The sequence below is a fragment of the Eleutherodactylus coqui genome, chromosome 1, assembly GCF_035609145.1.
Source record: "Eleutherodactylus coqui strain aEleCoq1 chromosome 1, aEleCoq1.hap1, whole genome shotgun sequence".
NCBI classification, from domain to species: domain Eukaryota; kingdom Metazoa; phylum Chordata; class Amphibia; order Anura; family Eleutherodactylidae; genus Eleutherodactylus; species Eleutherodactylus coqui.
The window spans coordinates 88810692-88828448 of NC_089837.1; the positions used below are offsets into that span (position 1 = coordinate 88810692).

General features: G+C 39.8%; 1 protein-coding gene across 1 annotated transcript; it reads left to right on the forward strand.

Annotated features, from left to right (window-relative positions):
* Positions 1 to 4965: 4965 nt before the first annotated feature.
* On the forward strand, positions 4966 to 14847 carry CLDN18 (claudin 18). The gene is made up of 5 exons (XM_066589298.1): positions 4966 to 5215; positions 7678 to 7842; positions 11618 to 11756; positions 11957 to 12067; positions 13275 to 14847. The coding sequence occupies exons 1-5, from the start codon at positions 4996 to 4998 to the stop codon at positions 13420 to 13422; spliced, it is 783 nt and encodes a 260-aa protein (XP_066445395.1). The 5' UTR covers positions 4966 to 4995; the 3' UTR covers positions 13423 to 14847.
* Positions 14848 to 17757: the final 2910 nt, after the last annotated feature.

The window sequence follows — 17757 nt, forward strand, 5'->3', positions numbered from 1 at the left end:
ACTAGCTCCCGCCCCCTCCCATTGCTGATAGCTGGCAAGGGGCGGAGAGGATGGGAAGAAGGTGGGAGTTTAGCAGACACGCTGCTAAATTCCTTCCCACCTCCCTTTGCCGGCAGCTCTCAAAGGCTCCCATAGGAGTCTATGGGACTGCCATATTCTGGATGGAAAAGTTAGTTCCAGAGCTATCTTTCCTGGCCAGTGTAAAAGTGGCCTAGCTGGAATGCGCACCAAATGCGCTATATTTGCCGGACAGACATTTTTACGCAATTGCATCAAATGAATGAAATCTGTTTTTTAAACGCACTCATAAACTTGAATGGGAAATTGCCATCCAAAAATTGCAACAAACAAACATTTTGTTTGCCCGATTTAAAAAATCATACATGTGAATAAAGTATAACCATTTAAAATAATATATTTCTTTTATGTTCAATTTGTAGAGACAGAAAAAACAGATGGAAAAATCATCTGTATAAATATACCATTAGAAGAAGAAATGTTTCTTCTAACTTTGGAAGACACAGGTGTAAGCTCCCAGAAGGGAATAGGGAGAGACATATTGGGGTGAATAACGAAATTTCAGGTTTTGAGTGGAGTAATGCGTTAAACATTTTTATGCTTGCTAATTGTTTCATTTCTAGCAGTAATTGTAAGTGTTTCTAATGGCTTCATACAGTATATATACATCTCCACTACTGGAAATAGTCCATATTACACACTGCATCTGCCAAAATGGTATGGTCCAAGAGGTTATTGAGTTTCATGAACTTACATTTTTTTAGACATTACAGACAGTGTCTGTGCTTTTGGTGCTGAGTTAATTAAGTAAGGATTTTTTTTAAATTACAGACATTTTGGAGAAAAAAAGTTTTTGAATTGTATGTATGTGGAGTGTTAAAAGGTGTCGTCCTAGACGTTTTGAATTTGGACAAAGAGAAGATAAGTGTCCAAAATAAAGAAAAATCACTACTCGCCTTTTAAATGCCCCACCACTCTCCTGCGCTGTCACTCTGGTCCCCACCAGTTAGGTCCTGAAAGATTCTTCAGTGATCACGTGCCATTGATTGTTCACATTACCACTGCAGTCAATCACTGGGCACAGCAGTCATGTGTGCATAAATAGCATATGACCTCTGAAGCCAGTGATTGGCTGCAATCGTCATGTGACCAATGAACAGCATGTGACCATTGCTGGAGCTGCCAGGACTAGACTGGTGGGGATCACAGAGGTAGCGCTGAAGTGACAAGAGATTCAAAAGGTGAGAAGTGTTTTTCTCTTTATTTTTGACACTTATCTGCTTCTTGGACAAGTGTTAAAAATCTTTGACAACCCCTTTAATATTGAATTTAGTTGCCTATAAATTATCTTGGTCTCCTACACAGGCTAAAGTGGCTGGGAGACATCCATTAATGACAGTGTCCATACAGTTGCCACTTAAAATTTCATATCTCCTGAATGAGATAAAAGTCTTCACTATTACAGATGTGCCCACCCTTACTTTGACTTAAATTTTGTTAAGGACTCCATTTTCTCATCATATAAAAAATGTATATGTTAAAGTATACATTTTTCTAAAATTGGAGGCTATGGGCGATAGATGGCTGACAGTTGGCACATGCTGAAGGCATCCATCACAACTAAGAATTCTACATGTTTTAAAATATATATACTTTTAACATGGGACCCTATGGTGATGGATGGCATTCAACAGAAGTATCTTGGATGTATACTTTTTATTCATCTCATAGCACACATCACTAACTGCCAAGTTAATGGAGGACATATTAGTATGTCCTATACTGAATGTCTGCAAAACAATGCCCTTTGATAACCATCATGTGTCAACGGAAAGTTAGATAGGACAACTTATTTGTAAACTATAATGGCTGCCATTAATGGTTGTCACCAGACATCTACCTATTACCGTACCTATGTGGAATATTGTTGCTCCACTCCAGTCATGAGAGATTCCCAACTAGTTATGATTTTCAGATCTCCCAGAGAGGGTTCACGTGTGATAATTTGTCACAGCATGTCTGCACCGCACACCTGACTTACCTGTTGCTGGGTCAGGCACCATCATCCTGAATGAGCTGCGCACCATGTATGGTCCACCACTGGCACTTTGCTGTTTGCCCAAGAGTATGTGCACACACTTGCCACTTCACTTAAAGGCCCAATTCAAAAACTTCTAACAGGTCCCCTACAAACCACCATTAACTTCCTGCTATATAAGGCATCCTCTCCCCATTGAAGTTGCCTAAACAAGTGGTCCCATCAGCCATTTTGATAAATCTCCTGTTTGTGTTTGCTCTGGTTCTGACTCCTGACTATTTTGACTTCTGTGCTCCTTGACCTCGGTTCTGTTTATTGGACTTCATTATTACCTGCTGCCTGCCCTGAACTTCTGATTGGCCTATCTATGCTTGATTGACATCTCTTTGCAGGGGATAGTAGATGACATAGTAACATAGTATGCTAGGCTGAATGAAAACAATGTCCATCTAGTTCAGCCTGTTTCTGCCCCTCCCCCTCTTGTTGATCCAGAGGAAGGCAAAAAAAAGCCAACGAAGTAGATGCCAATTGAGCTCCTTTGGAGGAAAAAATTTCTTCCCGACTCTATAATGGCAGTCAGAAAAATCCCTAGATCAACGTTTGAGTTCTACCTGACTCCAAGACCCGAATCAATAACCCCGCTGGTCATCTAATGTCTATATCCTGTAATATCAAAGCACTCTAAAAAGACATCTAGTCCTCTTTTAAACTCCTCTACGGATTTTGCCATCACCACATCCTTAGGCAGAGAGTTCCACAGTCTCACTGCTCTTACGGTAAAGAACCCCTTCCTGTGATGGTGATGAACCCTGCTTTCTTCTAGACGTAGCGGATGCCCTCTTGTTACGGTCGCAGTCCTGGGTATAAACAGATCATGGGAGAGTTCCTTGTATTGTTCCCTAATGTATTTATACATAGTTATTTGGTCGCCTCTGAACCATCTTTTTTCCAGGGTAAATAATCCCAATTTTGATAGCCTCTCTGGGTATTCTAGTCCTCCCATTCCATTTATAATTTAGTTGCCTTTCTTTGGACCCCTTCAAGCACTTCAACATCTCTCCTGAGCACCAGTTTTCAGAACTGTACACAATATTCCATGCAAGGCCTGACAAGTGCCTTATATATCAGAAGAATAATGTTCTCATCGCTCACCTCTATACTGCTTTTAATGCACCCCAAGACTTTATTTGCTTTCACAGCAGCTGACTGGCATTGACTGCTCCAATTAAGTCTACAGTCAACTTGTACCCGCAGGCCCTTTTCCATTTCTTTTTTCCCTAGCAGTACCGTATTTAGTAGATATTGGTGACATCTGTTTCTCCTGCCCCTGTGTATAACCTTACATTTTTCAATCCAAGCCCCCAACTTATCTAGGTCCGTTTGTAGCCGCATATTGTCCTCCTTTGTATTAATTACCTTGTATATTTTCGTATCGTCTTCAAATATTTTACTGTGTAGTCCTTCTATCAGGTCATTAATAAACATATTAAACAGAATGGGGCCTAATATTGAACCCTGTGGCACCCCACTAGCAACGGTGGCCCAATCAGAGTACAAACTATTTATTACCACCCTCTGTTTTCTATCCCCGAGCCAGTTCTTTACCCAGATACACACGTTTTCGCCCAGTCTGAGCTCTCTCATTTTATATATCAGCCTATTATGCGGCACGGTGTCAAATGCTTTCGAAAAATCCAGATATACAAGATCAATGGACTCTTCCCAGTCCAGCCTAGAACTTACGTCATTGTAGAAGCTGATCAGATTGGTCTGGCATGATTGACCCCTCCTGAACCCATGCTGATGAGGGATTATACTGTTGTTTTCCCTTAGGTATTCTAGGATGATGTCTCTCAGAAACCCTTCAAATATTTTTCCAATTATTAAAGTGAGACTTACTGACCTGTAGTTACCAGGTTCTCTTTTATATCCGTTTTTGTATATTGGCACCACACTGGCAATGCGCCAATCTAGTGGTACAACCCTGTCCTCAATGGTGTCCCTAAATATAAGAAATAGTGGTCTATCTATCACGTTACTTAGTTCCCTTAGAACCCTTGGGTGTATTCCATTTGGGCCTGGCGATTTATCGATTTTAATCCTTCTTAACACTTCTTCCTGTGTTAGTCATGCAATATTTTGCAGGGAGTTCATTTTATTCCCCTGCATTCCATGTGGCATTTCTTTTTCATTCGTGAATACGCTTGAGAAAAAGCTATTTAATAGATTTGCCTTCCCCCCATCGTGATGAGACAAGTAATGTCAGAGTTGTGAATTAAGTCAACTAGATAGTAATGGTTATATGTCTGGGTCCTTTTTATTTTACTAGAATATCTTCTTTAATCTATTTCATTTTTTTAAACTGATGGAATAAAGTTCTCATCACGCATGCATCATGGTACCCATTTATGATGAAAACCATGATGTAGTATTGAATTCTTAATAGGACGGACACCACCAGTGTTCAACAGACCTCATAGACTTATAATGGAGTCCATGAGCTTTTTCCCATCAAATCTATTCTTCCTATGAAAACTACAATTATGAATACAGTCTTCTATGTATCATGACACTGAATTTAGTAAATCTGAGAAATTTACAGAAAGGTCTGCTAAATATAGACATCAAACAAAAAATAGTAACAGTTTCGGTTGAAAGAGAAACCATGATAATGGTTCCTACCATGATGCCATAACTGTGTGGTTCAGTTGTTATCATTTCCCCTACCTACTGGCCATATCTTTGTATTGCGTTGTGTCATGTGAAACTCGACCATGCACTACCCACAATGAGGGCGAAACTGCGATATCTTATGAAAACATATTGAGCAAACAAAGCAGGCAGCAGGGAGAGGAGGTTATAATTGTCCTTCAGCATGGGATTCCAGTAGACCAGAAGAAGCACACAGAACCAGCTGGAACCTCCAACAGCTCTCAACCATGTCAACAACAATGTGCCAAACGATGGGCTTTGTAGTGTCAGCCCTGGGCTTTGCTGGCATCATTGTATCCACATGTCTGGATATGTGGAGTACACAGGACCTCTACGATAACCCAGTTACCGCAGTGTTTCAGTACCAGGGACTATGGAGGAGCTGCGTACGAGAAAGCTCTGGATTCACAGAGTGCCGACCCTACTTTACCATTCTTGGGCTACCAGGTTCTATTATATTTTTAATACTATTTGTAGATTTTTTTTATTTCTTTAACATTAAGCTAATATGTGATCTAAAATATATTTGAGATTGAGATTTTTTTAAAGAGAATGGTTTAGGATTAAAGTGACACTTTATATGGACCGGCCAAATATGTCTTTCAGATGCTTTTAAGACAGCTTAGGTTACTTGGTTACTTTTTGAAGCATTGCATGAATAACTTTTTGCACAATATTCATATTTTATTACTACTGCATCGCAATTATGTATTAATATACAGTATTCTGTTTCGGATCATTTGTAGTACTAGTCATACTACTAACATGATTAGGTGTCGTGAAAAGAATTGGCATAGTCCGAACTAAAATATTGAAGTGGGTAAACGGTACTTCACATGTATTAAGACTATTATCCGAACGGACTATTGTATAAGGTTGACATTGAAGAATATTGGATAAAAATATGAAATATGAAGACATGTTCTTTATTCAAAGTAGAAAAAAATGGCGTTTATTTGATCGGCTTTCAAGTGCTGATAAAAAAAAGCGCCTTGGTTGTGAATTTGCCCTTTTGTTCTAAGTAGAACACATCTTATCACCAGTGATTCAGGTGTGCTTGGACCTTATCAGATATATGAATCATTTCAATGCCTTCCACACCCTGCCCATGAATAGTGGAGCTGTTATAGGAATGATCGGTCTTTTCTTATACAAAGGCTGTACTTAGATATATTTTAATGATTGTTTTCATGGTAACGGAATAATCCCCTTCTTAGAAAAATTTACTTTACCATTTCTTATTGCTTTTATATTTAGTGAGTGATATTCATTGGTCTTTATACATTGTACCATAGATGGGGGAGCTAATAATGTCTTAACACTAGAATTGCCATGGGAGTCATTTATGACTCCTTTCACAGTTCAAAACAAAACAGTAAAACTAAAAAAAATCACAGCAATTCGATTATTAATAAAAATACTAAAAGAAGTACAACAACAGCATGACCAAACACCCCACACTCTTCCGAACATGCATGTATTCTGAATATAGGGAGAAATGTACTGCTAGGCATTCTTGTTGGAAATTCTGCTAGACATTCAAGGAGGGTCGGGAGGTCCCTATACACATTAGATATAGGCAGAATAGGCCTATTCGCCCAATATACATCTATTGTATATGGTCACCCTAAGAATGACTACTATTCTTCAAACACTATAATTAGAGATGAGCGAGTATACTCGCTAAGGCACATTACTCGAGCGATTCGGGGGCCGGCGCGGGTGACAGGTGAGTTGTGGTGGGGAGCGGGGGGGAGAGAGGGAGAGAGAGATCTCCCCTCAGTTCCTCCCCGCTCTCCCCTGCCGCTCCCCGCCCCCCCCCCCCCCCCCCCCCGCCGGCCCCTGAATCTTTAGAGGCGAGCGGGGAGATACTCGGCTAAGGCACTACTCGCTCGAGTAATGTGCCTTAGCGAGTATACTCGCTCATCTCTAACTATAATGCTTTAATAGTATCTAGGTTGACAGTAGAAACAATTAGAGAGTGATAGATCATATTAACCCAAGCTTCGGGTGCTAACAGGCAACTATGTCTTGGTAAGGGTATTTAGATACAGGGCTAGGGCATTCAACTGAATCTTAGTATTGGATAAAAGAAACTCTGCTATATTATAATTCGGGGACCATATCCAACCACTGTATACTCAGCATGCACCTCAATAATTCTACCCAAAATATATTAGCACATAGATGTCTACAATAGTTATATTAATGTAGATTATTAAGTAGTTATTTTGTAGAATAAATTTTAAAAAAAATGACAAAGGCTTTGTAGGGTAGTATAAAAATTGACAAGAGGGCACAACTCTACTCAAAGTGAGGTGCAGTTAACAATCACTGATGTGGAGAGTGAAATACAGTAGTGAAAATTTTATGCAGGAAGCAAAAAAAATTACATGAGAAGAAAAATGAACTTAATGCTGAGAGTAGAGTAGAGCCATACTTATTTCTTATTTTTCTATAGAACCAATTTTTGATGAAGTGTTCTAACATTCTAAAACCTTCGGGGAAGTCATCTTACGGTATTACAGGGGTGACCTGGGGACAGAAAATGCAAACCTGCTCGGGCCTGCTTAAGAAGATAACAGCAGCCATACTAGCCTCACCCAATTTCTCAGCAAGATCGGTCACCTTGTGTCTGGTCCGCCGCTGGTTTTCACTTTCAGCTGTACTAAGCAAGAGACTACATTACTGACATGAGAGACACCTCAGCCAGTGATTAGCTGCAGCGGTCACAAATTTGATTGTCGGGGTGCCATCACTGCTGCAGCCGGAAGTAAAGATCAATGGGGGAATTTATGTTCCCAGAAAACTCCTTTAATTTCTACAAAGATTACTTTTAGCTATTATTTATAGTCACATAGTGAATATCTAAAGACTCTCAAGTGATCATATTGTCTTTCTCATTACAGCTATGTTCCAGGCATGCAGAGCTTTGATGATTGTAGGAATTGTACTTGGAGCGATTGGTTTGCTCATTTCCATCTTTGCTTTGAAATGTATCAGGATTGGAAGCATGGAAGATGCTGCCAAAGCCAATATCACCCTGACTTCTGGAGTAATGTTCATTGTTGCAGGTGAGAAATGATATCCTCTGCCCTCTTTCTCTATGGTTAGGGCTTTCTGGTGTTATGCACATTCAACAGACCAGACCCTTTTCACAGAAAGGATGTCTGTAATTATTGGCAATAATTATACATGTATAAAGGCCCATTTACATGCAAAAGTAATCTTTCAAATGACTGAAAAATTTGAAAGATTTTGCAACCTATTTGTATAAAGTGTTAATGGCAATTAATGGTCATTAACACTTTATCATCTTCATCTGCACATAAAAGTGCCTCCAGGAGCTGTTTGCAGAGTCCAGTGTGTGATTAATCACATGCCCAGCTGTGCGAGCAGCAACATGGTTCTGCTCACGACTGCTAGCAGATTACAATGTTTTCTGCCACTGCCCGTGGAGATAACAGCCTGTGGTCTATTGAGAGACACTTTATCTGCAGTAGCTAAACGATGGATTTTAAGTTCATCTTAAAATCATCTTTCAAACAAAAAGTGCCCAATGCCCGCGTTTACATGTAACAATTATTGCTCATTTTCGGGTATTGTAAAAACTAATTTTGAACGATAATCGTTATGTGTAAATGGGCCTTAAGTTAGCAGAAGTATAAAGTGTGACTATTAGAAGAGATGCTGTAGAGTTTATTTAGGAATCATAAATTTAAAAAAATAAAATGATTGCTTAAATAAGCTTACTGACTTAACAAATAGTTCTCTGATCAGCAGTTGCCAAGATTTTTAACTCAGGAAAACCACTACAAAATGTTCCACTGCTGAGTACTTACAGCTGACTGATCCTTACAGTAGTTGTGATGGATCTTGTTATCTTCAAGGAAGCACTGACCAGATCCCAAGGTGTTCATTAAATAGATTGCATTTGCAGGGGTGTAAGCATCTACTGGGGGTGCAGAGAGAACAATTGTACCTGGGCCCTGGTGACTGATGAAGTCTAGAGCTTCTATGTCACAATAAAAACACCACTATTATAAATGACACATAGTAGGTGGGGGGCTGTTACAGATTTTGGTTTGGCGTACCAAATCACTTGAGGTACAATGCCATTGTGAATGTCAGAATAAGGGCTTAGTCAGACGGGCGTTTTTAGCTGCGATTTGCGCATGCGCATGCGTCCGGCGATTTTATAAAACCATTGCTTTGCAATGGTATCAGACACATGAGCGCTTTTTATGCGCTCGTCCGATAAATTATAGAACAGAAATCGCAGATCGCACCTATGTGCGATCTGCGATTCCTGTTCTCTTCTCTATATGCGCTCAATGGGGCCGGCGGCAGCAGCGCCGACCCCATTGAGAACATATAGTAGTCAAATCATTCTCCTCTGCCACAGCTGTAACAGCTGTGGCAGAGAAGAACGATGTTTGCCCATTGAATTCAATGGAGCCGGCAATACAACCGTCTCCATTGAAAGCAATGGGCTGCCGGCGAGCGCTGGATGAATTGTCGGGAACGGCTTAAATATATAAGCCCTTCCCTGCAATTCATCCTAAAATGTGTTAAAATAAAAAAAAATTGTATACTCACCTTTCCGCTGCAGCCGGAGTTCTGCGCGGCCGCTGTCAGTTCTCCTGAACTGCTTCTCGGCACTATTCAGGGCTTTAAAATCCCCACCTGCTGAATGATCTGCCTCTGATTGGTCACAGCCTGACCAATCAGTGGCAGGTTTCACTCACACACCCATTCATGAATTCATGAATGGGTGAGTGACTGCTGCCTCTCATTGGCTCAGCGGGAGCTGCCCCTGATTGGTCCCGCTGAGCCAATGAGAGGCAGCAGTCACTCACCCATTGATGAATTCATGAATGGGTGTGTGAGTGAAACCTGCCTCTGATTGGTCAGGCTGTGACCAATCAGAGGCAACTCATTCAGCAGGCGGGGATTTTAAAGCCCCGCCGGCTGAATAGTGCCGAGAAGCAGTTCAGGAGAACTGACAGCGGCCGTGGCAGAACTCCGGCTGCAGCGGAAAGGTGAGTATACAATTTTTTTTTATTTGAACACATTTTAGGATGAATTGCAGGGAAGGGCTTATATATTTAAGCCCTTCCTGACAATTCATCCTGGGCTCGCCCGCAGCGCATTGCTTTCAATGGAGCCGGCTGTATTGCCGGCTCCATTGAATGCAATGCGCTGGACAGCTCCGGCCCGTTTCTAATGAAACGCGGCTAGGAGCAGATTTTCGGGCGTTTTTTCGGCCGATTTTTCGGCGCCGGTCACGCGATTTGCGCATGCGCATCCGTCATGTGATGCGCAAATCGCGCGAAAAAACGCCTGTGTGACTAAGGCCTCAGTGTGTCTAGCCCAGTGTTTCCCAACTCCAGTCCTCAGGGACCGCCAACAGGTCATGTTTTCAGGATTTCTTCAGTATTGCACAGGTGATATAAATATTGTCGGTGCCTCAGACATTATCACAGGTGCTCTTACCATAGGATATCCTGAAAGCATGACCTGTTGGGGTGCCTTGAGGACTGGAGTTGAGAAACACTGCTCTAGCCCTCTCTCGGGTATCTCCTTTTCTCTGAGAAATTCGAATTACAAATCTGTCACATTCTCCCTATTGAGTCTGACTTTTATGGACTATTTATCCAATCAAATTATCAAATTAAAAGGAAACGCACAAAAACATAAAGCCAAAATGATACTAAATATCTTCATTAATTTATTCCAAAATATTAATACTGTTCAAGAAAACGAAATCATCTTAATATTCAACAGTAAAGTTACTGTGGGATATAGTCTTGTAAGACACATACATGTGAAGACATAAAAATGATACAACGTTTCTGGCATAAACTGTGGGGCATATTACACTCTTACTCCACTTAGTGGATAGTGAACATATACTCCGATGATTTGTGTCAAAGCATGGTAGATTACATGACACTCCTTAGCGACTCCCACTTTTCTCGATGTTTTTATTGAGTTAAGCTTTAAAAATTGTCAAAATTGTCAAATGTTATTTTTGAAGGAAGAAATTGAGTATCCATTTCCATAGTCAATGCATAAGCATTGTAGCTCTATAGGTTTAAAACTGTTATCAATAACATTAGGAGTGCGAAATAATGACATATGTTTGTAGAATATTGTTTCATGTGACCAAATTAGCGTTCGATACATTATTACTTGCAATGTAAATACAGTTGTAGAAAGGCATGTAGACTAGAGATGAGCGAGCGTACTCGGAAAAGCACTACTCGCTCGAGTAATTTGCTTTATCCGAGTATCGCTGTGCTCGTCCCTGGAAATTCGGGTGCCGCTGCGGCTGACAGGTGAGTCGCAGCGGGGAGCAGGGGAGAGCGGGCGGGAGAGAGGGAGAGAAAGATCTTACCTCCGTTCCTCCCCGCTCTCCCCTGCAGCTCCCCGCTCCGTGCCGGCACCCGAATCTTCAGGGACGAGCACAGCGATACTCGGATAAAGCACATTACTCGAGCGAGTAGTGCTTTTCCGAGTACGCTCGCTCATCTCTAATGTAGACCCATCTATCGTGTAACGAAAGCAAAAGTTCTTACCATATAAAGTAGGAGTGGTGAAAATATAGAACCAAAAGGGAAACTATTTCAATGCCATTTACAACAATAGTTTATTTTATACTCAATGTGGAGAAACTGACCCCTACATGTTCTGGCATTTTCTATCTGAGATGCACTTTCTATCTAGTTTCTATTCTTTCCACAAATATATTTTCGCATTTTCCATTACTATCTCTAGGAACATTAATAATGTTGATATTAGTTATAATTAATAATAATTAATGCTATGATTTTTGATCTTTTGAAGGTCTTTGCTCTATAATTGGGGTGTCTGTATTTGCTAATATGCTGGTGACCAACTTCTGGATGACCACCAGTAGCATGTATTCAGGTGGAGCTATCAGTGGCATGGGAGGTATGGGAGGTATGCAGACTCTTCAAACAAGGTAATTGTGAGATTTAATTACCACATTCTTTACATTTATGATATATTTAGGACATAATTAAGTACATGTTCCAGGATCTTAAAGGAATACGCTAAAATAACTTTTAGTGGTTCTTGGCCTTTTCTCTACCTGAACATACATTGGTCTATAAAGCTGTAGGAATTGATCCTAACACTAGATATAATGTTCTTGTATTGTAGATACACCTTTGGGTCTGCTCTGTTTGTTGGATGGGTTGCTGGTGGTATTACAGTAATTGGTGGAATCATGATGTGCATAGCATGCCGAGGTCTAATGCCTGAGGAAACCACGTAAGTTGAGTTAATTTATTTCTTCTTAATGAATTTGCTCTTACTTTGGTGTTGTAAATTTAGATCAGTGAAACTGTGGGCGGTCCAAAGTGCTACATCCATAATATGGACAGTAAGAGGGAATATGTCATCAGAAAATGACCTCTTGTACAAATAGATTTTTAGCTAGACATATGTTTAAATATATATATTTTTTATTTTTGATGTCACAATCTTTATTAACACTTCCTGTTCTAAAGAGAAAACTTTTCAGCAGTCATCTCAGGATCATCACAGGCAGGATTATAATGAACTGTAACAACTATATATAAGTAACACCGGATTCGTAATAGGCTATGGTCACAGTTCAACTTCTTCCCTTTCCTGCAGAATGATCTCTGTACAGGTCACAGAGTAAGACCACAACATTCTCCCATAGACGTCAATGGGTACCCTCCTGTCCATTGCATCTATGGCCTGTAATCTGTTTAAATACAGGTATCAGATGCCCATTTGAATTCAGACAACTGCTGGGTTTTAGATAGCAATAAATGATGCCAGCTATGAGTTGACATACATTTATGCTATAATTCACACCAGTTTCAAGAAGGCAAGAGACATAATAAATCTGTCAGGCCATCGGGAACTCTGTCTCTCCTCCTAAGTCACAGCTGCTTGCCTCAAAAGTAATGAACATGATGTGGTATGAGCAGACTGATTGGGTCAAGCCAAGCAATTCACATTACACTGATAAAGAGTTCTGAATGATGATATGCCTGGACTACTTTATGTTCTTCATATCTGATGCCAACTATTTTCCTCATTTGAACAATTCTGTATTTCATTGATTGTCCATATCATTATAGTATACATACTTCAATTTTTTTTTTCAGCCTTGTGTGCCTCATGAGCCTTGTGGAGAGTGTTAGGGCATCAGAAATGCATTCCTAAGCTCTCGCTCACGATCTGAAGGTTGAAGGTTCAATCCCTGTGTGGTTCACGGGGCCTTCCATCCTTCCGAGGCTGGTAAAATGAGTACCCAGCTTGCTGGGGGGTAAAAAGATGACTGGGGAGGGCAATGAGAAACCACCCCACAAAAATAGTCTGTCTAGAAAATGTTACCATGTGACATTACCCAAGGAGTCAATCATGACTCCAGGGGACTTTACCTTGCTTCAAGTTTATGTATAATTCAATATAATCATGCTCATCTCTAATTTGTCTACAGTTACAAAGCTGTTTCCTACCATGTACCTTCCAAAAGTGCAGGTTACAAGGCATCGGTGTATGAAGATAAAAGCAAGAAATCGATTTACAATGAGTCCCGACGCAGCGAGGATGGCAAGAGCTACCCTACAAAATATGACTATGTGTAACTTTGTGAATGACCCCATTTATCTATAGTGACATACTACGTAAGATGCAAATCAAAGAGCCCTGTTCCAAGCAACATCACCCTGCAAAAAGTCTCAAACTGCGCAACAAGTTAAAGGGGCTGTCTCACCAAAATAAATGATTCCCTATACACAGAGTAGGTAAAAACCTGCTGATTGGTGGGGGTCTGACGGCTGGGACCCCCACCAATCCAGAGAATAGTCATCTGGAGTACATCTAAATCAAAATAACAGTGGTCGCAAATGCGTGCTGCTTCAATAATATTCAAAGTGAGCACCGGAACTAATTGAGTGCTTGAAGTTTGTTTTGGACTTGGACTTTTTTATTTGCATAGGTCAGAAACTTAAATCCTATATGTTACCACAACTTTAGTACAATTATGGTATTTGTATATATTTTTAGCTACACATAAAAAAATCCTTATTCTAGGCCTAGACCATCAAAGCTGTTTATTGTAATAGTCAATACAAAATCAATGTACGTACAGATGTCTTAAACATGGACCAAGTCTAAGGGTGGCCATACACATTGGACATAAATCAGCTGAACCTGCCAACTGCAGCAGGATCAGCTGATCATCTAATGTGCATGAGGTCCACCTTACTCTTCCACGACAATACATGTTGGAGATGATAAGGATCAGGAAGCTGAATTTCAACAGTTGGATCCTTTTCTGCTCCAAAGATAATCCTCTTCTAGAGATGTCTGTCTCACTATATTTGCATATTGGTGTGCATTTCTATGGGGAGGATCGGCAAAGATAGCTGTTGGTCAAATGAGTGGCCAATAGCTATCTTGTGTATGAGTGGTCATAATGGACATAGTGTAACAATATGATAACACTTTTGCCTCTACATGATCCCACTGCACCAACCACTACTGACCGTATCACATTGACACGGCATTACTACAAGCTGGGTAGGGTTAACAGAACAGTATGGCAGTTGAATTTTTGTTAGAATGTTTTGCTAGGATAAAATATATCTATGAGTATTTTTTTACTATTGTTATTTCTGGCTCTAAAATACTGTATATACAATAAAGCATAAAAACAGATAAAACATCCATATTTTTGACTAGTAATAGATTTTTCATAGGCCCATCCAACTTTACTAGGTATAACTGGAGCCACTCTGCAGCCATACTCAACCAGCTTTGCCAAAGCTTTCTACAATAAGCCACCATTGAGTTGAGTTTTCACAGTCTTATGAACATGGTAGCTATCGATGCCACCATGTTAAAAGGCCTCCAGTCTGACCGCTACTCTTGTATTCCTCACCAACAAATATGTAGAATATGACTTCTAAATATGTAAAGTGAGAGAACTTCAGCCCTATCAGATGCATCAAAATTTTATGGCGAATCATCAGAGAGGTGTCCAACTTATGATTTTTCTTCTATTATGATGGGGGGGGGGGCTACTTTTATTAAATTCTCAAAACTTCTAAAAAGTTTCTATACATGATAAAAAATATACCTTCTAATACAGGTGGTCAAATCTATAAAGATGGAAATGTTGCAATGTACGTTCAAAGCAGGGAAGGGAATTTAAAAGGTTTTTAGAGCTTTTCAATGAAGTGGTTCACATTTAGGTGCCCTGTACATCTCTATTCAGTTTCTTGCTGGTTTAACTTCTGCAGACTTTACTCAAGTGCATTTCTCCCAGGGAGTTAAAGAAGGCATAAATTCTGATTTTACAGACTGTCAACGTACTATGAGATTTTATAGAAAAGCAGGAAAGGAGCATTGAGAAAACATTTCTATTGCATTTTGAAAGCAAAACACTGAGTTTTCTGGGGTTTTATTGCCATATACAATCAGCGAGTTGTGCCAGTTTAAGGTTCTATGGAATATCAGTACAATTTAATTTGCAATTCTACTCCTCTTCTTTGAATAAAGATGGATTTCATTTCAAAAAGCCCTGTACCTTTCCATGTTAACATAAATATTGGAGAGGAGATAGCATTCTAAAGCATTTCTATGCTGTCGACGTAGCCGAGGAAGAAAACAAAATTCTAATGGTACCCTTGCCACCAATAAGTAATCATTCTTCATTTATCTATTTGCAATTTTTTGCTTAAACCGCATTTCATAAGAATACAGAATTTTTTTCAGTTTTTGAAAAAAAATAATTGTTATTTAATATTAAATACCCATAATTTTAAGGAGGTCTACAAACTCATAGGGGAAATCTATTTTAAAGAGGGTTGTGCAGAACTTTTACAATTGATGACCCATCCTAAGGATGAGTCATCAATAGTTGATTAGTGGGGATCCGACACTTGTGATCCCCACCGATTAGAAGATCACCAGCCCTGCTGTCAGTGTGTACAGTGCTGGAAGCAGATGGCATTGTCCGTATTTCAGTAGCCCAACTTGCACTAGTGTAGCTTGAAGCTGCTGGGCTAGCTGCAAAGTCTATAATAGGGCCCCACAACTATGATGCCTCTTTTATGGTACCCATCTACGTATATGGAGAAGAAGAGAGACTTTATGGGTCTTCTGAGGTTCTGGGGCCTGGGTGCAACAGCATCCACTGCACCCACTATAGTTATGTCCCTGCCAGTTTGGTACTATAGGCACACCTCTCATTGGATTCCTCTGGATAGACCATCAATAGTTGATCCTTCTTGGGATGGGTCATCAATTCCTCAGGGTAGGTTATCAATAGTAAAAGTCCTAGACAACTCCTTTAAATAGGTTACCTTTTTTGACATTAAGACTGCCATTATAGATCAGTGAGAACTCTAGAAACAATTTGCTCACACAGCCACAATCACACTTGCCTTATCCAAGACTACATTTTCATACAATGAATATTAGTGTTTGTAAAGAAGCAGGCCTACATTCCTATGCAATAATATATTGGTAAAGGGGTTGTGTAGGCCCCACACTTTTTTAAAAACCAGCTTAGGTGGTGGAAAAACATAAAAAAGCCATACTGCCCAATCCCCACTCCTACCATCCTGACAATGTCCAGTCCTTTACTGCTCTCTACTTCCTGCTGCAGAGATGGCATCACCGAGAACAGGGACATATTGCCATTGCAGCTAACAATAGAACATGTGACCGCTACAGCTAACCTTGGCCAGTGATTTGCTGTTGTGGTCACATGGTCTATTCTTCAGACATCATTGCTACTACAGCAGTAACTGGGGAGTACCACTGGAAAGGAAGTAGCAGGAGATCGGGTGAGGTGAGCACTATGGACAGGTTTTCAAAAACGTTTTCGGAGTGGATAACCTTTTTTATGTTATGTTTTGTAATTTTGTATAATTCATATAGAAAACTCTAACTGGTATCCCATTTACCCTAGCATCTGAGAGGTCAAAAGATAGATTTCACTTTATGTCGTTTTACAGTACAGATGAGATTTCTGTTTTCCATATAAGTTTTTAAAAAATGCCTTTTTTGTTATGCTTACTTTACATATTGTTTTAAACCAATAAATGTGATAAAAATGTCAATGTGTTTTATGTTGTACTTATGTTGTTTTACTTCAATAGTAAAGGAAAACAATATTTAACCTTTCAATTAATTTTCTTTACTTAATTTGTAATGAGTTTAAGTAACATCACATTTTCCCCTCCAGTGATGTCTAAAGCTATCTACAAAATCCAGTTCCCAGTTAGCAAAGGGCAGTGCACTGCGGAAGCTGAGATGACAGGCACAGCAGTAGAGCTAAATGGTTAGATTTCAGAGATCACTTTTGCATTCGAATGGACATGATGCAAATGAAAACCACTCTAATTGACAAAAGAAAATTACTAGAGTGAAAAGTTGCTGAGTAAAAATGAAATGTTGTACAGTTGTTTAAAGGTCCTTTTACATGCATTGATTATTGCTAAAACGGCCAAAAGACTAAACGAATTGATGACATTTTGCATAAAATTACATGTACAGATGATGGCTTGAATCGTCTCGTTTTCCCTCAATAGCTAAATTAAACTCAGTATTATTTGTTTGCTTAGGTGGCTGGGTGTTTATGCAAGGGGTTATCTGTCCAGCAGGATTTCATTGTCCTCTCCAGGCATGAGTAAAGAATGTACTCATTGTGCGTGCAAGGCAAACAAACACTTTTCCCTCAAGTAGGCAAGCCGCTCAAAAGATAGGACAAATTTCATTCAAATGGAACAAATTTTGAAAGGCTTCTCGATGGTTTTTATGCAGGCTAAAAACCAGCTGCAAATAACAAGTAAACAAATAGTGCATTGCTGCCCGCGTTTACATATAAAGATTATTACTCAATTTTGGTAGTTTGAACATATTTTGAGTGATAATCGCTGGGTGTAAACGGACCTTAATTGATGTCTTAC